We start from the raw sequence: 25,630 nt of genomic DNA on the forward strand, positions 1-25,630 counted from the left end.
AAAAGGAAAACAAAGAATTTAAGCAACTGGATTTATACTTGAAAACTCGATCAAAGGCAGGATGGAGAAAAAAGCAAAATAATAACAGGAACAAATGAATCAAATGTGTATATAGTGTACATAAGGCGTACTATACCCGTGCCTCTAACATTTACATTCTCACCGACTATTTTTAGACTTGTAGCGAGCTTGGTCTTTATTTTCAACAATGTTGTGGTACAAACTTGACTGTTCTCTCCGTGTAAGCAGAGAATCTGCATCAATGTAAATCCCTCCTTTCTTATCCCCGTCTTTGTTCCTCGCTGCCAGTCATTCTAACTAGCCGAGTGCACCCCGTGAGCCTCAACAGGCAAATAGGCCACTTCACCTGCACTGCTGCTGTAATTGAAAAGAAGATGAGCTTGTGCTGTGAGAACATCTCTCCCGGGCATGGCAGTCAAATTGGAAAACTCAACGATATGTCCAATGTATATGTTGCAGACAATTTGCATAAAGCCCCTTTTCTCACACAACTTGGACCTTCCTCAGTCCCCGGGGTGACAGTATATACCTGAACCCTCAGCGCAGCGCTCCAAATTTACTTACAGCTATTGGCACAGAGGCAAAATAGATTCTGATACTTGGCAGGCTGAGCAATGTGATTAGTGTAGCTTGGTACCCTTATGAGACAAATCAAATATTCAGATTGTAGTTGGCAAGGTCAAAGTAGAGTTTCAGCTGAAGGAGAAAAGTCATTGAACTGAACCACAAACACATTTGTAGGTAATAATCATTTAAACGACCATTTAAATGTTTTAGTGGGCTACTTATCATTAAGTGAACCATTTCTGGGTGCATGTGAGTGTACACTTTCCTGAAGTCACACATGAGATGTGAGAATGGTCTCCTCAGCTTCTTTGTCTTGTCTTTGACAAAAGGTTCACGCATGCCAAGGTAAAAAATGACTGCGTTCATTAGTCTGATTTGTCTTCTCAGATTCCCATTTCACCATGTAAAATATCATCGCAATCTTTCTCTTGAGCTTGAAAAGAATAAAACAGGGCACTAATGGGCCTCATCTGCATGACAGGCCTGGTCTCTTTTAAAGCTGCTCAGACTTATTTGAACTCGCATCTGCCAAGGGATATGCCAGTACACTCCAGAACAACACTTGCTTGTTAGGAAGACCCAGGAAGTACAGAGGCTAAAGGCACTTGATGTCAGACCCCGGCACAGATCAATAGGTCACTCAGTGCCCTGGATTCCTGGGCTAATCCTCGCAGAATTGAAAACATCACGAATAGGAAGTCAGTTTTAGCCACAGTGTGTTTGTGAGTACACCTACGCTGATGCTGCAGAGAGATTTGGTTAGGTGTGGCTCAACGGCACAAACTTACACTGCATGTGTAAATGTTTTTTTAATACAGGAAGAAAAGAAAAAACAAAGTTGAGAAAGACTAGAAATCCCCGATCTAATCGAAACCCAAAATGAGAAAAAGTCTGTTTGTGAAGCTGAAACGGTCACAAATAGGTGCACAAATTAATTAGTGAAGTAATCACTGAAAAGTAAGGGCTGCAACAAACAATTATTGTCTTCTCAATAAACCAGCATGGTATTTTCTAAAGTAGTCATTTGGACTATAAAGTATCCATCAGATTTTCCTAGAGCCAAAAGGTTTCAATAACTAAAGTGCTTGTGTTGCTGCAATTAGCTCTGTGCACTCAGGCAGGAGCAGCTCTGAAGCTTCAAGCTACACTAGCTTTACCCACATCTGTCACTCCATGAAATGCATTCAGTGTCACAAGGAGTCATGAAATCACTCTTGAAGTCTGGACAGCCACAGTTAGACAAGCCATCTGCTTGGGTGTAGCTGTGTCCCTTTATGAGCGCAATACATTTTGCCCAGAATTTAGCAACCAAATAACCTCAAATACATTCAGGGACCCATAAAAAGCTCAGTCTTTTATCTATAAATATATAAAATCTATTATATTTGAACCTGTGGGATAATGCAGAAGCTATTGGATATGAATTCAAGTGTTCACAGAGAGATGGGGTAAGAAAGGCATCCTGTATCAGCAACATGGGCAAACCAACCAATCACTGCCACAGTCCTCTGTCAACGCCTCAGAGTAAATAACCTGAGTATCAGCCGCTGACCTGACAGAAAAACGCTGTATTGATCCCCATAGCGGTCTTCCAACGTGGCCGTTTCGACACAGCAGCCAGTGGGAAATATGTTAGATGTACTGAAAGGAAAACATACAGGAATAAGTCTTTGTACGTGTGCTTATGCTGAGCCAAAAGGGTTTATTGGGAATACGAGAGATTAGATGATCCTGCCGAGTCATTTATTCTCAGACTTTGGTGAAGCGCATGGGAAAAATCTTCTTCTTTTTTTTCCTCCACATATTCAGTTTCTCTGGAATTGAAAATAAGGAAAGAGCACGGAGGGCTTACTGAGCCGTCTCAGGGAAGCACATTCTTCTACCAAATAATAAAAAAAACAACAAAAACACACACACACAAAACAAAAGTCGGCATTTACCCGCTTCTTCTTCTATTCCATCTGCTTAGCTGTAATCTACAGGAGACCCCTGAAGTGAGACTGTCTTAGAAAAAAGCAAAGGGCACTTTTCAATACACCTCAAAGGAAAGTGTCATAAAAAAAAAAAAAAAAAAAAAAAAAAAAAAACACAAACACAACCGCGTGCTTCACCTGTTACGCTCTGCTCTCTCTTGCAACTGTACTCGTCATTTAAAAATCGCTTGTTTCCAGTTAATATTTCCCACATTCAGGCGGCATTAACCGCCGGCGCCAAAGTGAGAGGTGGATTGGCACGTCACGGCAGTCCATTAGGGACGCGCCATTTCATATCATCAGCAATAGCACTGGTGTGAATTTTTACGCAATGTGAAAATGTCATACGGTGGCGTCATTGCTATAGCAACGGCTATAGCAATAAAGACGAGTGCAGGGATGTTTCAGCCTCCAATCACAATTTAGCTCTTAAAAAAAAAAAGGAGCTACTTTAGCAGCTGCTGCTGGCACCTTGTTTCGATAGATTCCCGCTTCAAATTAAGAAGTGCCTCATCTGTGACAGCAGTTCATTGTAAGAGAAGGTAGGAAATCCCTTTTATGTATTTACTTAAACTTGGAAATGCTGCTGCAAGTATCAATCAAATGAAACGTGTGTCAGAAATATTGTAATATTGTAAATGTTCTTGAAATATCATCAATGAACTTGATGCTATATTGCTCAGCCATACTGCTCGTGAATAAACTGTCAGTAAAACCAGGACCTTTTCCCACCTTTTTAATGCCAAGGTGCTCATCGACATGCCTGGGATGGCAGAGCTAACATAAGGGAGCACAGTGTTAGCAAACAGAGCCGCATTCACTCATAAATCTCAATTGTTTTCCTTGTGTTGTCTAATAAAAACAGGCAGTCCTTCTTGCAGGCCGGAGAGGGGTGAATACAAAGTGCTGAAAAAGCACTTTCTCAGAGTCTCCTGGACTTTTGAAGTGCCAATAACAGGCAGTAGAAATTCCTCTCTCCAATCCCTCAGCTTTTTTTTGTTTATGCGGAAGAGTGCGCAGAGACCTCTGACCGTAAATGTGCAGATGTTGACAGTGGGATAGAAGACAGACGACAGGCTGACACCGATAAGGTTGATCTCTGTAGGGAGGGGGGAGGAAAAAAAATACCACATCTGCTGAGTCCACTTCCTGTTTTCCTGCTTTTGACCTGGCAAAAAAAATATACCTCAGCCAAAGTTTTCAGCCACTAAGCGAGTTTCACTGAAAAACTTCATCTGTTTCTCAGGGGCAGTTTCAGGGCATCAGGACTCACTAAATGTCTCTATAGCTCAGGGAAATAAGTCAAAAACACCTATTTAAATGAGCTCTGAGAATAGAAACACAAGAGTAGGCATTTTTATATTACTGTGCAAGGGAGGGTATTATTGAGCTTCATCACTGTGAGGATGACTGCACAGATGAGGATAGGCTGGGTGCTAGAGCCCACATACAGAACAAATATATTTTATATTATATATCTCCAATCCAAATGAGATATGATTGCATACAAAAACTGGTGCTCTGGCGGTTAAAAGCATTTAGAAGGTTACCGTTCATGAAAATGCATGTCAGGAGGTCACAGGCAGCCCTGGGCACCAGTATATTAATGTCTATGTTCAAATGTTAAGTGGATGAAAAATGTGCTGACTCAGAACTGCTGGGAGAGGATGTCAAAAGAGCGAGAGATCTGTGGCAAGAAGGCACTTGTCATCAATCTCTACAGCAAATGAAAGTTTTGTTTTGTTTTTAAAAAGACGTGTTAAAGACGCATCACAATAAACCTCAACTAAACTGCAAGTCTACAAAAAAATGTTTAAAAAAAAAAATCACATTCACTGGCATCGCTTCATCCTCGTCTCCCACCTCAAGTTCGTCTGATTAATCTCTGTGTTGTTCATACAGCAATAACCTCTGTCATCATTCCAGAGCCACCAATTTGCACCTGCCCACCAGCTGTAACTATTAAATTTCCCATGTCAACTCATCATCTGATCCAGTCCTCCAAGCACAGCCAGCTGCTCCTCATTCCAAATATATAGCACACATATAAAGGACATGTATCAGTTACACTACATTAGATCATCAAGGTTACCTGAGTGTTCCAGTATTTAGCCCGATCTTCTCTTCTGATGCTGAGTTGATGTATTTACAGACTAAATAGATTTCTTTCTTTTGCCAACTATGAGGCCGTTTTTTGACATAAACCAAGATGGTTTTGTAAACCTTCCATCTTCCAGTTCCACTGTTTCAATACTACTACTACTGATAATAATAATATAAATAGCTCAGTTATAAAATAGGTATTTCTCCACATTCAGCATTAAAATGGCAACAGCTATCTTAAGTGCCTTTAAGAAGAATCCTGCAGGACTACTCGACCCCTTTTTCATTTCAGTTTAATTACATGTTACATCACATAAAAGCAGTGACACGACATGAAGGCATGTCTATATTAGCTTCGTAGTTTAAGCGTGCAGGATTTCTGTTTAAGAAAATAAAGGCTTTAAAAGGTCCATGGCAAGAACAGCTCTTCAGTGTGGGCTTCCGCTTGGCTTTTCTCCAGTATTGTTCAGTCTATATTTTAGTGTCCAATAGCGTGGGAGGCAAAGCGGTTATTAATCAGCAGCCAGCTTCCCCTATCTGGGTCGTTATGCAGCATCCTACGTGCTGGAACAGGATAAGAGTTGGAGGTTAAGTTTATGAGCCCGGGGTTGAGGATGTTACTGTACAGATCCTGCTCACTGTTCTTCTGGGCCGAGAGCTGAGACGCAAAAACGCTTCAAGGAGCAACAAGCAAAGCCATGATGGTGCATTCATATACATGCTGTTGGTTTTCTTTTATTGATTTTGTTCTCGCTGTGTGTGTTTATTTTTTGTTCTGGTGTGTACTGTAAATGTTAATGTCCCTTGAGGCAGCTCCTTCAGGAGTCCTACGACTTCTTGGGGTCAGAAGGCTCTGCGTTTGTTTTTAATGACTTTCGTATCCAAAGTTCATTTTATTTTGCCCTGTTTTTAATGCTCTGCTGTCTCGGCTCCAAGTGCAACATCAATAACATCATCAGCTACACACTGGATGGGCTTAAGTGCCTTTGAAGTCAGGCTCCAGAATTGCTCATAACTTCATTTAGGAGTTTGGCTTCCACAGCTAATTTAATTTGATGACCAAGTGTAATAACCTTGTGTGAATATCAACGAATGCTTACAGGACTTGCAAGCCTCTTTGTTTCCCCGTTTCCCTGTATTAGATAGGTAGGCAGGAGTGACAAGCTCCACCCAAATTAGATTCATATCACCTTATTTGGTGACAGCAAGCAATTAAATTGCCTCATCATGTCTGCGCTTGTTGCAGCACACAGCTGAGGAGCAAGCCTATCCCTTTGCAGCAACATGCAGACCTGCCCTACCACTATCCCACTGGGTTATACATTTCTGACGGACACTGTATAACCACAGTATGAATCACTGTCACAATCACCACGGCTTCTAACCTGCAGTGTCTGTAAAGTATTCTAACACGAGTTTAGTTTGCCAGAAGAACCATCTGTTTCACTGGGCAGGATGACGGCAGTCGGGCAGACGTGGAAGAAACTCACTCGACAGGCACAGAAGCACAACGGTGCAATTTTTCTACCACAGCGAGACAGACTACGCAACAAGCAACGGAGTGAAATTTAGAAAGACAGATGAAGAGAGTGCGGAAGGGACAGACAAAGAGAAAGTGATGTGAAATTCAGTTCAAATAGTGTGCAAGCAGAAGTGCAACACAACCAAAGGGCTGAAGGAGGAAACGGAAAAGGAGCCTTACAACCAGAAAGCAGAGACTCCCCTTAGTTCACACTTGCCATAAATTATTAATGCGAGCACAGAAGAAATGAGTTCAGCAAACAGGGAGGGGAAGATGAAGCGCCAAGTGGCAAGTCCCCCAAGATAACCTCCAAAAATGGACTAGTCCCAAGAGGCCAGAAGTGACAGACTGCACAAACGCATTAACACTAGATATAAGACATAGGGCGTAGCTTATGAAAAACAATGACTTCTTATGGGAACATTTTTAGCCACTTCATGAACATGTAATAAAAATACTAATGAATTCACGCTAACCAGTCGCACTAATTAAATTGAGCTATTCACACATATTCACACTCTAATGGATACATCAGGGAGCAACTTAAGGTTCAGCATCTTGCCCGAGGATACTTTGGCCTGCAGACTGGGGCGGCCACCAATCGAACCAGCGATCTTTTGATTCATAGAGGACTTGCTCTAACTTCTGAGCTACAGCATCCCTAATGAACATGGTCTGGGATAAACATGGTCTGAGCTGGTACTAAGGGGTCCAAAGTGTGCCAAGAAAATATCTGCCCTACAACTACACCATAAGCATCCTGAACCACCAATAATGGCAGGATGGATTCATGTTTACACGTCTCATCAGACCAGGCAACATTTTTCAATCTTCTGTTGTCCAATATAGTTGAGCCTGTGCAAACTGTAGCTTTAGCTGTTCTTAGCTGACAGGAGTGGCAACGCGTTTGGTCTTCTGCTTCAAAGTTTACCTGTTGTGTGTTCAGAGATGCTCTTATGCATACGCTGATGTAACAAGTGGTTATTTGCGTTACTGTTGCCTTCCTATTAGCTCAAAGCGGCTCGCCCATTCTCCTCTGACCTTTAACCCCAACATTTTCACCCAGGGAACTTCCCGTCACTTAATATTTTCCCTTTAGGGTCTCGAAAAGCGCTATATAAATTCAATCCATTATTTATTGGACCACTTTCTTGAAACTCTAGATTTGGTTATGTGGGAAAATCCCGATAGCTCAGCAGTTTCTGAAATACTCATCTCATCTGACACCAACAAGCACGCCACATTAAAAGTCTCTTAAATAACCTTTCTTCCCATTCCGACGCTCAGTTTGAACTTCAGTAGGTCATCTTGACCATGTCTACGTGTCTAATTGCATAAAGTAGCAGGCACGTGATTAGATATCTGCATTACCCGACAGTCGAACACATGTACCTAATAAAGTGGTCGTGATTGTAAATTGAACTCAATGTTCAAGCTTTTATTTTTCAAATGATTCATTTAAAAAACATCAAATCTCAGATTAATCAACGTGTGATTTTGCTCCTGCTTTGAAGCAGCTGTTCAGCTTTGGGTTTTTACTGGGTTTACATTCATTTTAGTCCTCACCCCCAGATGCAAGGATGGAAAACAACACCAATCCTCCAATGTGCATGGATGGATTATGGGTGCCAGACTGGTATGCCATAGGGGTAGAAAATGAATAATGCTAAACCTAGAAAGAAACACTTTAGCATTAATATTAATGGTGCTTTTTGTCACTGTGACAACTCCACCACTGTCAGCCTGGCCTGCCTGTGGCAGCCTGTGCCAAACATGAGCCCTCTGTTTGTTTAGGTTTGGGCTTTTCTGCTCTGTTAGCTCCTTTAGCTCTGTTAGCACTGCACGTTCACCCGTGTGTCAACTCCCCTGCAAAAATAAGTCTGTTCGCCCTCGGCCAACAGACCCCTACATGTGGAACCGCACTGCTGTTACAGACTGTTTCACAGTAAGAACACAAGTATCTTAGCCAGCTGCTGAAAGAAACACAAAACACAGATGACTCAGGGTTTTGTTTTTGTTTTTTTTAAACAAGTTGTTCCTCTCATGCTGCATAAATTCATAATAATCATGTAAATCTAACATGTCAAGCCCAATGCTTTTCATCTCAGTGGTACTCATTAGATGGTGGATGCTGAGCATTGAGGTCAACGTGTCACATTAAACCCTATTTTTTTTTAACACACCAGCAGCCACAGCACTGCGACAGAATACAAATTTAAAAATGGCGATTTCTCTGGCTGGATTGTTAATAAAACTAATTAAGTGATACCTATTTGCCTCCTCGCTATTTTCAATTATACATGTGCATGATACGACATTACATTATAGGCCACAATCAGATATGAAGCTTTCATTTCCCGCAGTGATTAAAACACTTTTGTCAGGTGTCAAACTATAAAGTAGATAACAAAAAAAATAAAATAATTGGACCCTCGTGCCACTCAGAGCCGTGCATCCCCCAACATGCGTATCCTTTTTTAATTAAGTCGCTATGGAAATTGAATTTTTTTTTGTGGGATATGCCATTTCTTCCTTCCGCCGCACCTCTTGAGCACACTGCCTTGAATAACCATCTGTAACCTAGATTTCATGCATGCTCTGCTCCCACACCAAATACCTCTCTAAATATCCGATTCCATCACAGCAAGACGGACCAACTGCAGCAACCTGAGGATCAAGCAGGAAAAGTACTGCTCGCCAGTGATATTATGTCTGCGTACATTACAACACCGTTCATCTGAATGTATGAAATACATAGAAAAAAGCATTTTCAGGTGTTTGTGTGGCTAACAGGTTAAAGTGATATGATTGGGAGTAACATGCTTTATTCCCAACAAGCAACAATATCGACAAAACTAAAGCAGCAGCCAAAGAAGCTGCCTCAAGGCAGACTGATAGCCCGTTTCCACCAACAACATTAAAGGAAGTAGCCATAATGAGCAGATTAAACTAGATCTACACGCATTTCTCTTCCTCTTCCCTTCTTCCTTTGAAGCCCTAGTTGAAAAAAGAAAAAAATCTGGGGGGGGGGGTGAGAGGTGAGGGGGGACTATGATCCTGAATAATCTGACTAAACAGGAGATTAGTTTCATATTATATGCATGGTGAAATGTCTTGCTGAGGAAAAAGCCTTCAGGACCTTTTGCATCTTTGGAGGTCGGCGGGCTGTTTTCTGACTGTATGTGCTTTCCCTAAATGTCACGTAAAATCTAACAACTCTCTGCCTTGTGTGCCCCAAACTATTCTACAGACTTAAACCTGTTTTAAAAATAGTTAATTTATAGAATTAATAAATTAATTAATATCATTAATTTATGTTTATATCTAAAAATATAGAAAATAAGCAGAAGAAAGAACAGATGCTGAATGGCACCATCAGATTTAATTCACTCCAGTCAGCATATAGTCACCTCTTGTAAAGACTCAGTGGGCCTCAGAGGTCCTCGAGCAAACTGTGCATAAAGCACCACATACACACACAGGCCCACGCACAGGCATACACACTCAGTTGCTGTTGTTTTGTCTGAGCCTCCTGCTGCTGATTCTGCTTGCCTCGACTCTTCAGCTAATGGTCACTGCAGAATTAATTGCAAGCATCCATCTCATTTTACTTGGAAAACACAACACCGTAAGCCTCCCACGGACTCGCATACATGCATTTTGTGCTCTGTACCCCCTCGAGACGGGTCTGTTTTTCATTCCCGAAACTTTTTCCATTAGACTCAGTCCTCCGCTGAGAGCCTGGAGTTTTGGAAGAAAGCAAGCACACAGATGCTTCACATTTCATCTACAGAGTGAATGCAGTGCACTGACAAGTGTTAGAATAACTTCCAGATATAGTAAAATAACTCGAAACATCTGTGATTCCTTAAAGCTGATCTCAGAATGACGAAACCTACATAAAATTAAAACTGAAAAACAAAATACATGAGGAAATGCCAAAAAGTTACAAAACAAGTCCTCCATTCGCTCGATTGGCTCCATTTCACAGCTTCACACCTTGAGCTGCTGTATTTGTCATACCTATGTACTCAAGTTTTCTTTTTTTTAAGTTATGAGCAATATTGCATGCGTGTTCATGTTTAGTCATATAAAGTTGTGGCTTATCTGGCAAAAATCTGTCTTGTTTAGTCTTCCTGATCATCCCAGAGCTCGTGTTTCTTACCCTATTAAAAGATCGTGGCTCAAGAGTTGGGCGTTCGCCTTATAATCGGAAGGTTGCCGGTTCGAGCCCCGGCTTGGACAGTCTCGGTCGTTGTGTCCTTGGGCAAGACACTTCACCCGTTGCCTACTGGTGGTGGTCAGAGGGCCTGGTGGCGCCAGTGTCCGGCAGCCTCGCCTCTGTCAGTGCGCCCCAGGGTGGCTGTGGCTACAATGTAGCTTGCCATCACCAGTGTGTGAATGTGTTTGTGAATGGGTGGATGACTGGATATGTAAAGCGCTTTGGGGTCCTTAGGGACTAAGTAAAGCGCTATATAAATACAGGCCATTTACCATTTAAAAGATGAGGTGATCAAATTGCCATGTGCACTGATCAGCCAAAAGAACGGCATTAAATTCCCTCAATAAAATGTTCATCTGGGAAACACCCACCTAAACATCACTGCAAAGAAAGCAACCCCTCCCCCAAAGACAACAGCTTACCCCAGTAAGACAATGCACATAACGACACCACAAAAACAGCTTGGGAATGCCTCAAAGAGTACAAGAGCCATAGGCGTTTACTGGGCTTTGACTTTTGTTTGGTCTCCAAACTCCCCTCGCCAGATCCCAATCTGAAAGAGCATTTGTAGGATGCAAATAAGAAGCCTGACTCACTGAGGCAACATCCCACAATGCACAGGACCCGAGAGAGCCGTTTTGGCAACTCGGGGGTGTATACACAATATTAAGCAGGAGGTATTAATGTTGTCACATAACTGATATGAGCCACAGGCTGTTCCACAAATATAATTCTCTTAACTCTAAACTGAAAAGCAGATTGGCTGACCTTTGGTTTACAGCTTCAGGTTTGTTGCACTGCTGGCCATCTTAAACTGTAATGTCAGACTGTACTTACCCTGTTGCAGTGACCATGTTTGTCACTGCAACAGGGTTTAAAAAAAAACAAAAAAAAAACAAACAGAAAATATTACAGGAAAGCAAGAACACCAAAGGTTTGCTTATTTGAACAAAGGGGAAAATCTGTGGCTACTTTTCAAGTAGCAAATAATTAACACTAGAGGGAAAAGCTGCATTTATATTCCAACATGTTTTGTGCTACTTTTAAACAGTATTGAGCTCAAGCCTCAAGTGCATTCAGTATTTGAATATTAGATATTTTACATGCATGCGAGCAGCACCGCACTCCCTAACCCTTTCCCATTTTTACATTACATCAATAAAAACAAGCGTCACTCCGACCTGAAAGTTTGCAAATTCTCATACCAATTAATCTCCAATAACAACCGATAGTTAAAGAGACGAGGTCTTCCTGATTTGCTTGGGACCAAACACAAATAAACTGAGCTGTTGCTAAGTCACAAGCCTGCATTCAGATAGAGAACTCATGAGGTTCGGGCACACGTCCAATCTCAATTAAGGTTCTTTTATGAAATGTGTATAATTAATATTATGATGTTGAAAATTGCTGCCGTGTCATTACTGTGTAATCATTTTCAAAATGCACGGTGAATTCGAGTAAATTGAAAGTAGCATGATCTCAGCCAGCTACACTGTTTTTTTCCTCCCCTGTAGGTAAAAGACAATCTTCAGCTCGGTCACCCAGAGATGTCATTAGAAGAGTTGTTTTCATTTCTATCTTAATTCCATTGTGTGTCTGGAAGACCACGACAGACGAGATAATGAGAGCGTGGATGAGCAGGCTCAGATCTTCTGGGGGAGGTTTAGCTAGCAGCAGGTTTCCACTCTAACGGTGGGCCAAATTAACTAAGATGGATCACTGTTAGCACATAAAGTCTGAAGTCTAATTAGATCATCTGCATGACTCTGAAGCACTGTAGTACAAACTTAAAGGACTAAGGTGAAAACTGACTTTCCTCACAACGGGCGCCGATTATGCGACTATGCACTAAGTGGCTTGTTGACTGGCTGGCAGATTCTGTGCAGGGTTGCAATTAATAAGTAAGTTTCATTGGTTAGTTTGTTTGTTTTTTTAAATATAAAATTAGTTTATCTTTAAAATTTAAAGAAAAAAGGCCTATCTGGTCGTTTGAGGGCTCACAGTTGGAAGCCTTTGGAAGTGTGCCAGTTAGCCATGAAAGCTGAACAGACGCCATACAACTTTTATCAGCATTGTACAATGTTTTGACTACAGCAGAACACACAAGTTCTCCACTCAAAGATAGATATTTAAAAAAAGGAGAGATATCTGTGTCCTAGATGCTGATTAAACGGTTACTTTGCATGGCTCCGAAGATAAAACTGCAGTCCTGGCTTAAATTAAATGGATGCATGCACATGTGGGACATTTACTAATGGAAATTTTTATTTGACTTCATCTTATATTTGAGCTTTTACTGGTCAGCAGTAGCTACTCTGGTTGTTTTAAATGCTAGAGTAATACTAAGGTTAGTGAGATTTAAGGTTGCACAATTTTGTTTCAGTTCCTGTATTCGAATATAAGGAGGGGCAAAAAATAAGAGAAAACCTCTTTTATGCTGTGGGAAAGGTTTTGTGTAGATTGTTTGGGTCTCTTTAGAAATATGGGTTGCTGCATGTCAGTGCAAAGTTGCTCTAAGCGATCAACCTTCTTGTATGATGAAACATTTCTGTTGTAAAGGGTGTGATCTCTTTCAGGATGACAAGTCACCGAAGAGTTGGATGACTATGAACAACAGTTACTCATATTCTACGAGCCATTGGCATCAATAGTTCTCAGTCTAACCTAACACACACGATCTAAACCAGCATGTTAGACCGTCCTCTCCGCCATGATCACTGAAATACCAAAGAGACTTGGAGAACTGATGCAAAGACCACCAAAGTTGTTTTCTAGGCATGTTCAAGAAACTTTTTCTCTTTTCCAGGTATGAATGGCCAGTTTAAGGTCTTGCCAAAGCATTTCAGTTGGATTAAAGTCTGGACTTTGACTAGGCCACTCCAAAACCTTCAATTTAGTTATTTTTTTTCCATTCAGAGGAGGGCTTGCTGGCATGTTTCAGCTCTTTGTTCTTCTGAATAACCAAAGTGTACTCGAGTTCAGAAAATGATGGTCTGATGGTTGGACACTGACTTTCAGGATTTTCTAGTAGAGAGCAGAATTCAGTTACTGAAAATCGTCCCAGTCCTGATGCAGCAAAGCAGCCCCAGACCACCACACTACCACCACCATGTTCGACTGCTGGTATGACGTTCTTTATGAAATGCTATGTCAGGTATATTCCAGACATAACTTGATGCAAACCTTCCAAAAGGGTGAACCTTTGTCTCGTCAGTCTACAGAATATTTGCCCAAAACTCTTGGGGATCATCAGGATGTGTCTTCTTTTGGCAAATGTCTCTTTCTTATTTATGAATCATGAACTCTGACCTTAACTGGGAAAAGTGAGGCCTACGGTTCTTTAATGTTGTTGTGGGTTACTTTTTTCCTTCTGGATGAGCCATTGATGCGCTCTTGGAGTAATTGCAGTCAGACAACCACTGCTGGGAGGGTTCACCAGTATTCAAAATTTTCTTCATCTGTGGATATTGGCTCTCACCGCGGTTGAGTGGAGTCCTGAAGAAACGGCTGTGATATTCTTTACAGTTTTTAATCTACTTTACTTTGACAGAAAGGTTTGTTTTAAGGGATTTCTTAATTCAGCAGGTCTGGCAGTTTTCAGACCTGGATCTGGCTCCTGAAACTGAACTCAGCTTTCCAAAGAAACATCATTAATCATGATGAATTCATGAATTTAGAAGGAGGAGCAATTACTTTATCACACAGGGTCAAGTAGGTTTGAATAGCTCTTTACTCTTAATAAATAAAATCATCATTTAAAAGCATTTTGGATTTTCTGAGGCATACGAGAATGACGCAAATATATTTTCACCCTACTGTAATGTATTGTTTCTTCAGAAGATGCAGCTGTAACTTCTCTGATGGTTTACAAATAGTACACGGGGCTTTGTTAATAAATGAGAAGTTTTAAAATAGCACAGCCTATTCATTCTCACACTACCGCGTTATAACACCAGTATCAGTTCAGCATTAGAGGGAATTTTGCTCACGTATAACATACATGTTATTTCTACAAAAGTGAAAGCCAAAGTGTTACTTTTTCTCCAGAAGCTCAACACAGACCAATTTGTTTTTCCTCAAGTTGAGCACGATGCCCCGTGTCCTCGAGCTGTCACAGTTGATTAAGTGACATGACACATCTGGAGTTCTCAAAAAAAAAAAAAAAAAAAAAAAAAAAAAAAAAAGGGAAAAAGAAAAAAACGTTACCCACATTCACTTCCGAAACTGGACGAAGAGTTACACCCATTTCCTGTTGTCGAAGTTTTCTGTATCATCACCCACCCTTCTCTGAATGACAAAACAAAAAGTTCAGAGTTTCTTTCTCTGGAGGTAATAAAAAATTCCCAACATAAAACAAAACTCTGACACTGCCTCACAAATGGGCTTTGAATTTAAATTAAAGCAGACAACAGATTAAGTTAGAACATCACCCGAGAAAAAGAAAGTAGTTTTCAGGATATTAAATGTTTAGAAAGATTATATTGAGAGAGTATATTTACTCAACACTTACATGTTATGGGGGGTTCTAGCTGTACTTTTTAAGTAAACGATTTCTGTCAATAGCAATTTTGAAAAGCTCATAAATGTTCCCTCTGTGGCAGCTGCTCTCCAGAACAGGAGTACTTTGAGTGATATTTCGCTGAGCACTGACAGTTCAATTTCAACTGCCTTGGTCAAGATAAATCTAAGAGACTCGAAGGGTTTACTTATTCTAAAAATGCATCACACGGGCGCATCTCTCCACATCAAGCCGCGTCTGTTCGGTGCAAGAAATATGATGAAAAACCTTTGTCCTACACTTCTCATCCGATTAATGATTAACAGACTGGTAGTGCTCGCATGCACAAACAGTCATTAGCAGACTAACACATCAGTTTGTTTTTAAACTGCCTTTTCACAGACTTGTGAATGAATGAAAATTGCAATTATCTTGCAAGCCTATCATCCAACCTTGATAGAAAAGAAAGAAATCTATATGGGTCCCTAATGAGCACTGAGCACCATTGCTGTCATTTGATTAGGGGCTTAATTGTGATAATAATGAACAAATACACCCGGCTCTGGCTAAAACGGTCTTGTAAGCATTCAGCTAATTAATGGCAATTTGCCCACTGATGCCAATGAGGAAGAAAATCGCTAGGGAGACACATTTTCCCCATTCAACCCACAGAAAACTAGACAGCACTGTGACCGTGAAGACACTCTAGCAAACTTTCCACAGTAACTTATTGTTCCCGCCGTGGCAGAAAACATGAGCCTGGCCAACAAAAGTTGATGCTGTCTTCTGTGGATCCGGCTAAATTGTAGGTCAAATGCTTGACAGCATTATTCAGCCATCTTGAAAGTAGGCTGAAACCATGTCACAACACAACAACAACAACAATGCAGACAGGCCAATCTGCAGCGACAGTAGCCGGGTAGCTCACGCTGACTCTCTGGTGATGCAGAGAAGGGGATGGTTGGCAGAGCTCTGGCAGTAAACATGCCCGAGGACACACATAGCCGAGATGCAAGGAGGAAGAACACAGTCAGTGACAGCGCTTTCTAAAATGAAGAAAATCACAAGTACACAGACGACAAAGGCAGACGAGATAAGGACGACATATGAGGGTAAGCCAGGTCCTTAATGTCTGTACCCTGTGAACATAGCCATCCATGTTGTTTCTGACCAATTAGGCAGGCATAAAGGCAAGAGACTGGAACTCAGCTGGGGGCTCAAAGAGTCTGCTGGTTACATCTAGGCCACTCTTCCCCACTCCTTCTTTCCCATTTGTTGAATCTGCCTGAGCAGCAAGGCCAAAGAGGGAACGTGGTGGTTAGAAGCGGTGGGGCAATTTCATCCGGCACCTAGCAAAGGACATCACGCAGAGTCTGCAGCAAACAAGGCCAAGGCCTGGACCCTTCATCTTTGCAATTTTCTTCATCTGTAGCGAGCACACACACACACACACACACACACACACGCGCGCAGAGCCAGGCATCATACAATGGCCAAAACTCAAGGAGCCTGAAAGCATGTGTGCAACAAGAAGATTTTTGCCATGAGGGAGTGCTTTTGAAAGAAGACGGCAGTCCACATACATTCACAGAAATAGCAACAAACAGTCAAAGGCTGCTCCTGTCATCCTTTGTTGTTATTATGGAGCTAATAATGTCTGCCAGAGCAGTCAAAGAGTGCAGATAATGGTTGGGAAAACATGATTATACGCTCTTATTTATTTAAGCCTAAAAGTGGTGTGAGACTATGATGTATGATCATGATATACAACATGATATATAACTTCTGTAGCTAGAAACTGGGAAGTTTTGGCCTTATCAAAAACCTACTGCCCCAGGAGGGAACACTATGGAGCATCCAGTCAGGAAAAAAAAAGTGTTTCTCTGCTGTAATCACAGGCCTTCAGAAGCCAGGATTAAGATATATACACACTATGACCTCATTATGTCAGCAACGCTGTGAACTCAGGATAAACGAGCTTCCATGGAACTTATTGCAACATCACAGCAATGGAACGGGTGATGGTTTAAAAAAGGTTTTTGGACCGTGTAACAAAATCTGAGTAAAGTGGAAATTTACTTATAAGAAAGGCACACGACTGCTGACAAGAGCACAGCTCCGCTGTTTGAGTACAGAGTCTAAGTGCAGCATAAAGTGGTCCCGACCTTAAGTCATGACAGTCTAGTTTTTCTGGTAACTGATGTAATACCTGTAGGCTATAGTAAACATTGCCAGCAGGACTTCGAACAGCAAACAGACAGGCAGATAAAATGTAAAAGCTTGTGCAAATATGGACAGGGACAAACGACAAGAAGGTTGGGGGGATAACAGCTGGATTTTCGCTCTGTAACAAGTGAAAACATCTGCAAACTGTTGACCAGGCCACATTATCAGGAAAGTCTAATAGCTGTGTGCGATTTCAACTGAAAAACATTTTAAAATGGACAGAACCGAGCTGTCACACAACCACACACACAAAATGCTGTAAAAATACCAAACCTAAACTGCACTATTATAAAATTCTGGATGAACGTGTGGACTTTTTAGCCCCTCCCTTGTCAAATAATCCTCCACTTCCTGTTGTAATCTAAACCAACACACACTCAAAGACACGCAGCGCATGGAAAAGCAGACACGAAAATAAACAAATATACTTGTACAAAGCAGCCCATCTGCACATCTTAGCCATCTACAAAGCGTTTCGTTTGAATGCCCTGCACAAGAGATATGTACGTACACACAAGCGCACTCGCACACAGAGATACACACCTCTTGAAAAGCATGCCTAAACAGAGAAACTTTCCCTGAAGCTAGTGCCCTCACCACAAAGGAAATCCAGGAAAAAAACTGGCATGAATGCAAAGGGATGGAAGCTAACATCTCTCCCTTTTATGTGCATCCTTCCTTTTCCTCTCTCCATTTCACCTGATCACTTACTTCCTGCAGTGATTGCCTGGGGAAAGACCTGGTGCCGTGTAGTTTAATCAGCTTTTATCACCTACAGAAAAAAGCAACTCTGGTGGCTCTGATGGGGGAAATTTTTCCCTGACGTTTCTCTATCTTACCGTTATTCCCAATGACTGTATATATATGCATGTGTTTTCTACAATCATTGGTTTTTCTGCAGAGCACACGTTTCCTAGACAAAGATAGGTTGACCTTTAAGGTCATCAGCTGTGGATTTAATGCCCAACTGTCCAAAACTGTTTTAAGTTGTGTCCCTGCAGGCGACTCATTATTTAGTCCACTTAAGGCTACACAAGGAAAGCAACTGCAATAAAAGAAACGAATCATCGCTGCATCACATTGGTAGAAGATGCAGAATAGCAGCATGCTGACATTTTCTCCCTTAGACATCAAGCATCATATTTAAAAAGGTATGCTTGATTACTAGTACTCATCATTTTATTTGCGTACAATGCACGGGGATGACAAATTGTACATTGATGCAAAACAAAGGCAAAGAAAAGTATTCATGTTTGTAAATTATTAAAATACCAAAAACCCGCTTTGAACGTTTAGTGGAAAGTGGCCGTGCATTCACAACTACAACCGGCATCGTGCAAATATCTGCGTTTGCTTGGTCATTAAGTAATAGGTGCTGTTCTGTGATACTTTGAGTTTTCATCTAAATCAGACTCAGTATGCAGTTTAAATAATCAGCAGCTTAGATATTTAATGTTCCTCTATAAACACTCTGCAAATGTCATCTCACTACTATAACTGAGCGTATTGTTTTTTGCTGAAGCTTTCGCAATGCAAGGTTACGTCACATGATCTCAATTCAGTTTAACACCGCCAACACATTGGTGACTTTGCAACAATCGTCTATGAAACAACAGCAGGAGACTTTCAGTATATCCAGCAATGAGCTGAAAAGTGACAAACCTATAAGAATAATGAGTCACAACCATATTCACTGCTTGTAAGTGAGCAAAAATGCCTTGATAGACAAGTGGGTAGAACACAAGCCCAGATGCAGTTTCAGGTTCCCTGGATTGATTCACAACCAGAAATGTTGTGCCTTTCTCCAGTATGATGTCTAATATTTTTGTTCCAAAATGTTCCAATGCAGCCATCAAAGATCTGTCCAAGACTTCCTGACTTCATTGTTTAACCAGTGCTGGTTATTTAAAAGGAAAAAAAGTGACCAGGTAACCAGTGCCACAAATCCCATCCCAACAGATTCTGCATATTCACATACAGATTCTATTTATAGAGATTAGGTAAATAATGGATCGCTTTGCTTGCCAGGCTTTGGTGTTGTCTCACTGCATTAACCGGTGACATTGCCCAGGTAGTGCTAAGTAGCCCAGAATAAAACCCACTAAAAAATTCTAATTTAGCACAAACTCAAGTTTCAGATCATAGATGAAAGGGTCGATTACTTCTTGTGTGGCGGAGGAGGCCGGAATCGGTGCTCAGCAACACTGACGGGTTTATAATATCTGCCTCAGCCACCACTGACTTGCACAATATATCAATATCCAGCGGGCCAAGCGGCTCTCTCCCCACATAAACAGACCAAAGACAACGATGGGCTCACATTCCAAACTCCAGGCGCTGACATTTGCACAGCATCCGCAGAGGAGAAGAAAAGCACAAATGTTCCAGCTCTGTGGGAACACTAGCAGAGTGTAAGCCTTTTCTTAAGACTTTGTTCGTCTTCCGTTTCTTTCTTCTCTCTCAGCAGGCGGCCATTTTCCTGGCTCATACTGGAGGTTGTTTGGCACACCTGATTCAGAGCAGAAGACAGCAGGGGAATGAGGGGCGGAGGGAGGTCACAGCGCTCGAAGCCAGCCAGGAGGCGCCAGCTTAACGGCAGCGTTTTATTCAGACAGTCACCCAGCTCACTGGTCATTACGGCTATAAGGGGATTTCAGGTCCAGCTACAAGCTCACCTATTTGTGAGGCTTTGTGTTGGTTTTGTGTGAGTGTGCTCATGTTTGTGTCATACAGCGGTTCAGATTTTGGTTTCCCCCCCACAATTATACTCTTAAAGAAGACTGAAACTTACACTTTACTTTAAAGTACCACTGTGTTGTCTGAAGGACAAATAAAACCATTACTGTATCTAAAAATATGGCACACAGTGGCACTTTTTTTTTGACCAAAACGTATTCCAGGGGATTTCAGTTTTGCAGCTGATGCAGTTTCAGTTCACTTTTACATGACATCATTTGGTTCCTCTTTTCTGAAACGTAAAAAAAAAAAAAAAAAAAAAACCCAACTACTAGTACCTTGGGAATTTTTAATGTCTTCTGGTAAATTCTGCTGGAAATAAAGCAATTTTCCCTGCAGCTGTTTACTCATCTGGAAGCTGAAGTAGGCAGATGAGGTCTGTGATGCTGCTGTTTGTTTGTTCACCTCGCTGACAGACTAACTGAAGGTGGTTTACATAACTAAACAGTCTTATCGCTGCTCTGTACTTTTTGCTGTCGTTTTACTCACTTTGTACTTTAAAAACTGTCTCACTTTATTTTTGTTCTGTTCAAATACACAAAAAGGGGGCTTTCCACTTCTCTAGCATACTGCTCATTATTGTGAATTGCACGCAGGCACGCACACACAGCCAGCTGACCAATAAATAGACTTGTCTCACAACAGAACAGATGTACCTCATTTGATTGTTGTGATGCAGGTGGGCTCGGGCCTGGATGAATAAGCACAGTGACAACAAAACTGAAACTGTCAAACTTCTGATTTGTCCCCAAGCACTTGACAAACTAGTGCACACGCGCACACACACACATACACAGCAGCCCTGAAGAGTTTTATTGCTCCACTAGAGGAGGCTCTGCCACAAGAGGCTGCAGTGGCTGTGTCCTCTCACTGCAGTACTCAAAGCTGTCAACTCCATCTCCTCCATTCACATACATCTTATGTTAGAGGCCACATCACATTCTGCTTTACACAAGCAAAGAGCTTCATTTTCCTGTACCAGCACATCTCTGCTAAACATTCAGGTGACAGAGGAGAGAGCACATCACAGGCTTCACAGACACCACCTCTTAATGCAAACTTTGCTTCTTCTTCTTTTCTTTCTTTTTTTTAAATGTATGTGATGTCATGGAGACAACCACACGATGCAGAGGCTTCAGTCTGGATGTGCCTCAGAGCTCCCATCACTCCCTGACATCTCCTTTGCTCTGCAGTTGTGTTTGTTTGGCTGTGCTCTGGATCTGGATTACTGCACTCCAAGTTCTAACCTTACTGAATGTAAAGGACATCAGCAACAAAATGTGCATGCAGAAAAGGAAACCCCTCCTGTTACTCCAGGCACGCATTTTTGTGGTGCGATCTCTGCTATCCGACTTCTTATGCCAGAGCCAATGAGGCAGGAGTATAGGCATGCAGGCGACTCAGTGAGCCATAACGTCACAGAATTACAAATAGGAGGCTGTATGAAAATAACCCTTATCTTTATCCTGCTCAAGACTTTTGGTGGAGATCGAACTTGTCCCAGAGTTTGTTTCCGAAACACTTATAGCACTTTGGCAGTTCATCCTGAGGGCCTGATCCAGGGTTGGGCTGCCTTTAAACATTTGTAATGTGTGATCAGGCAGCCATTGTCCCTCGATTCACCCTCTCTTTGCCAGTGGACGCATACACACAGTGGAAGAAGGTGGGGAGTCTGCTTTCTAGTTGTTGGCATTTAAGAAAAACGATGCCCATTCACAGTTTGGGCATTGAGGCACTCAGTGGGCTGGACCAGAGCCTTTTTGTTAGCTTTGGGAGGGGGATACCCTCTCTCTGCATTCCATTACAGTGAAAAAAGGGAGTGCTTTTGCAGGGATGTAGACCACATTGTGAGTTTAGACGACTGGCAGCAAACAAAAAGCAAACATGTATTCTGAATGACAGATGCAGCTTCACAGAAACACACATTAGAAATACAAAAAGAGAGAGAGAGAGAGAGAGAGAGAGAGAGAGAGAGAGAGAGAGAGAGAGAGAGAGAGAGAGAGAGAGAGAGAGCATCAAAACATGTCAGTTTTATTGTTACAGTTGCTTTTTGATTTTGCATCTGTGAACCTGGACAAAACACAGGTTCACAATGTGTCAGCCTGTGTTGGCAGGGTGTATGTGAGCCTCCAGGAAAAAAAACCCCAAAAACTAAACAAGAGCACACAAAACAAAAAAAGAAGCTGTTTGCAGCACTGCCAGCAGGCTTGAGATGATGGAAACTGCAGCAACAACAACAGCAAATAGCAAAAACATAAATTTGGCCAAGCACGCAGACCTGAAAGCATACAATGCAAGTGAGCACGGCTGACGTCTACTCTTCAGCACTTTGATAAACGCCTCGGTTTATCGGAAACAAGATGAATATTCCACAACAATAAGTGGGCGTGGAGGGCGTGGTGGAAAATAACTTTTCCTCCGACGATTCCGACCCCGTGGCATGAATTTTGCAGAGCTCAGCTGAACGCACCAGGCAAGCAAAGTCACACCGACATTCACTTGAGAGAGCATCAAAAAGGAGGAGCTATGAGTCAGTGAGAGCTCAGTGCATGAGGGCAAATCACCCTCTGTTCTCTGACGCCTCAGTCATTATGGAGCACATCACCTCTGGGTATGAAAGGCATGTGAGCAGTGTGCGAGGGTGACACCAAGCTGGAAGCCAGAGTGACAACAGGACTTATGAGTGTCACATACCGAGGCTGAAACCCATCTGTAACACTCTGGCCAGCGATTACTCCCAACACACCCCACCTTCCCACTCCTACTACTCTTTCTCCTCATCACCAGCCTCACTTGCCTTGAGTGGGTACAGATGTGTGAATCCTCAGACGCTCCCACTCTGGAGCCCTTATTGGACCCATAGGGCTCAACAAAGGCTGGCACACAGCTTGGAGAGCTCCTGGCCAAAGAGAAGCTGCACGCACTCCTATCATTTGCAGGCGATTGTGTGAGGCAGATACAGAGGTGCCACAGCTAATTTAAGGACTGTCACATGGGCAAATGGAATAATTGTTTAATAAGATATATATATATATATATATATATATATTTCAAAAAGATGGTATGTTCCCCTGCTATTCTAGTTTTGTGCACACATGGGAGACCATTAAGTCCATCATTAGTCCGGAAACCGCTTTCTGTCTTTATTAATAGAACTCCAGCAGGAATTAAACTACGATAGTCAAAGGCGTTGGGTAAATTTAGACAAATAATACGACTGAAAAGGGCTTTATTTTGGCTGTTGGACAGCAGCTCAGTAAACAACAGCCACACTGCTTCTATAGAGATTGCCTGTATTGTGAGCCAAATTCAGGGAAGTCAGATTAAACATTGTAAATATAATTACTTCTTTCAAGAGTGAACGCCTGGTTTTTCCACGTAAAGGCAGACTGCCATTTATCTGCTGTGTTAGTTTGTTGTGTTTTGACAGCATGAAAAAGCTCCCATTCAAAAGCAACATTAAAAACAGATAAAGCCACATAAACACAAAAGTATTGCTCGCAGCCTGTTCGGTCTATCTGATAGATTAGGCGTTATCTTGGATTATATCTGGCCTCGATTTCCCCCCTAAATGTATTGCTTTGTTTTTTCCGTTAGGTTTACTTCTCATATCTCAACACAGCCTATGTTGTACTTGTGCCTATCACGTGCCAGTCATCCACCTCTTGCAGGAACATTGAACTTGATGTTCCGGCAGCAAAGTCACAGTGGCTTCCTTACCTCTTTGACTTTCTCCCGGCGCTCGTTGGTCTGCGGGTCGGCCGGTCTGCCGCTGTCTCTTCCCAGCGGAGGTTTGAACAAGCACCTTCTGAACTTCTTGTAACTAAAAGTATCCGAGTTGGCACCGTGGTTAGAGGATGTCACTTTCTCTGACGCGGACTCTGTCTTAGACCTGGAGAGGTTCAGATCCTCCTGCGCTTTGCCCCCGGCGAGCCGGACCTCGGTCGCCTCGTAAGAGACTGGGGGTTTGCGGCTCTGACTTTTCAGCTTGATGCCAGCCTCTCCTTTAGCCGAGGTCATGCCCTGGTCTTTGGGTCTTTTTAAGTGCTCCCTGACATCGTTCTCTGAGCCGGAGCCAACGGTGACTGGCTGGATCTCTGTCTTGGACAGAAAAATGCGTTTTAGTCGGACAGAGTCGGGCAAAAAGAAGAGGGCCCCAAAACACAGTGTTACCAAACCCGAGAGAAAGAGCAGAAACATGAATTTCTGGGACAGGCGCAGACCCATGCCCGATGCCGAGACACCGGGCAACTTTCGGAAAACCATTGAAAGTTTTCTTGAGACGCTGCCTTACAGCCGAGACAGTGTTTTGACAGTTTCCACTCCACTGAGCAGCTTCCCTGCTGACCCGAGGCTTGCGTAAAAACTCAAAATGCGGGACTCCAAACACACCCCCCGTGACACTTGCAGAGTGGCATAAAGAGCTTGCCAGAGCAGTCTTTATCTCGCTATCGATTTGATCTGCATAAAGCGAAGGTTAGGCCTGCCCACATTCACAATTCAGCCTACCAATCATTTGGCAACACGAATCTGAAGATTTTCATCTATATAACGCAACCCGCCGGCATCAACACACTGCAGGATGCGGGGTCTAAAAAAATTAAAAGCATAAACAGCACAGGGCTTCCGGGATGATGAACAAATGGCACAGGCGTTCACTGAAACACTAAGCTATATTCAATGGAAACAGCGCACGCCATGGGAACATATAAATGCACTTTTAAAGGAGATGATTGTGTGTCAGACCCCTGAACAAAGTTGCGACTCGATGCATTTTTCCACGCCGTGCAGATCATCAATAACACGCTGCCCTACGGTGCACAGCCTCGAGCGAACGGCACAGCATCGTTCCCTCGTCCCCGCTCACACCGACCCACGTTGCCGCATCACAAGCTCCTTAAAACACGTTTCAGAATCACGAGCCGATGTCGTTAGCGTCTGTGCTGGTGCAGCTGGTGCACGGGAACGCGTGTGTATTCCTGCCGCTCGTCTGTCAGATGCGCTCCTCCGTGCTCCCGTTTTCCCCTCTTCTTCTTCCCCCCTCTCACTGGCGTCAACACGCCGGGCGAAACAAATCGCCGGATGACATGAAAGAAGGCGGGTTTTGTCCCGTGCGAAGTTATCCTAGCCCCCCACGATCCAAAATCCGGAGAATAAACAAATCCACCGTCCAGTCCTCCGGTTCCCAACAAAGACAGACACCCCCGCCGCGTCGTCTCTCCAATACCCGGCCAACGTCCGCCCGCCGAGCCTGTGCCTAGCTCTCGCTCTCCCTCGCTTGTGGTGCGCACTTGTGTCGCCGTGCCGTGGACGTCCACGCTTGCGTAAAAAAAAGCGAGAGGAGAGAGCTGGAAATGTAACATATAGTGCAGGCAGGAGGAGGAGGAGGGGGAAACGGTCCGCTGCTCGACAATCCAGTGGGCTGGTCGGATTTCTTGATGGAAATTCACAACAGCTTATCAAAACACAGTTAAGCCGTTTGGACAAAGGGAGAGGGGTCTGTGTGGCCCTGTACGTTAGGAAAGCATCCACACACACATACACACCAACACACACACACACGCCCACGAGGAAATCCTTGAAAAGCTGAAGAGGATGGATATATCTGCAGCAGATATCAACAGCAATTAAGAAGAACACACACACACCCACAAAACAAGAGAGAGTCAGTGATTACTCAGTGGGCTCTGTGCATGTTGGAAGATAAGATTATTATTTTTTTGTTCAATTTTGTTTTCATTGTCCATGAATGAAACCTGAAA

At 42.7% G+C, this 25,630-nt stretch overlaps 1 protein-coding gene across 2 annotated transcripts in view; it reads right to left on the bottom strand.

Moving 5' to 3' along the window:
* Window positions 1-25,368, bottom strand: part of LOC146378085 (mannosyl-oligosaccharide 1,2-alpha-mannosidase IA) — a 192,627-nt gene extending 167,259 nt beyond the window's left edge. Inside the window, exon 1 of one of the 2 annotated variants that reach the window (XM_084943815.1) lies at window positions 23,589-25,368. In XM_084943815.1, coding sequence (XP_084799941.1) covers window positions 23,589-24,134 — 546 coding nt within the window. In that variant the 5' untranslated portion in view covers window positions 24,135-25,368. The remainder of the gene's footprint in view (window positions 1-23,588) is intronic. The other variant, XM_084943816.1, reaches the window with a different exon arrangement.
* Window positions 25,369-25,630: the final 262 nt, after the last annotated feature.

Source organism: Perissodus microlepis, chromosome 11, assembly GCF_051167445.1.
Source record: "Perissodus microlepis isolate ML-2025 ecotype Zambia chromosome 11, ASM5116744v1, whole genome shotgun sequence".
NCBI classification, from domain to species: Eukaryota; Metazoa; Chordata; class Actinopteri; order Cichliformes; family Cichlidae; genus Perissodus; species Perissodus microlepis.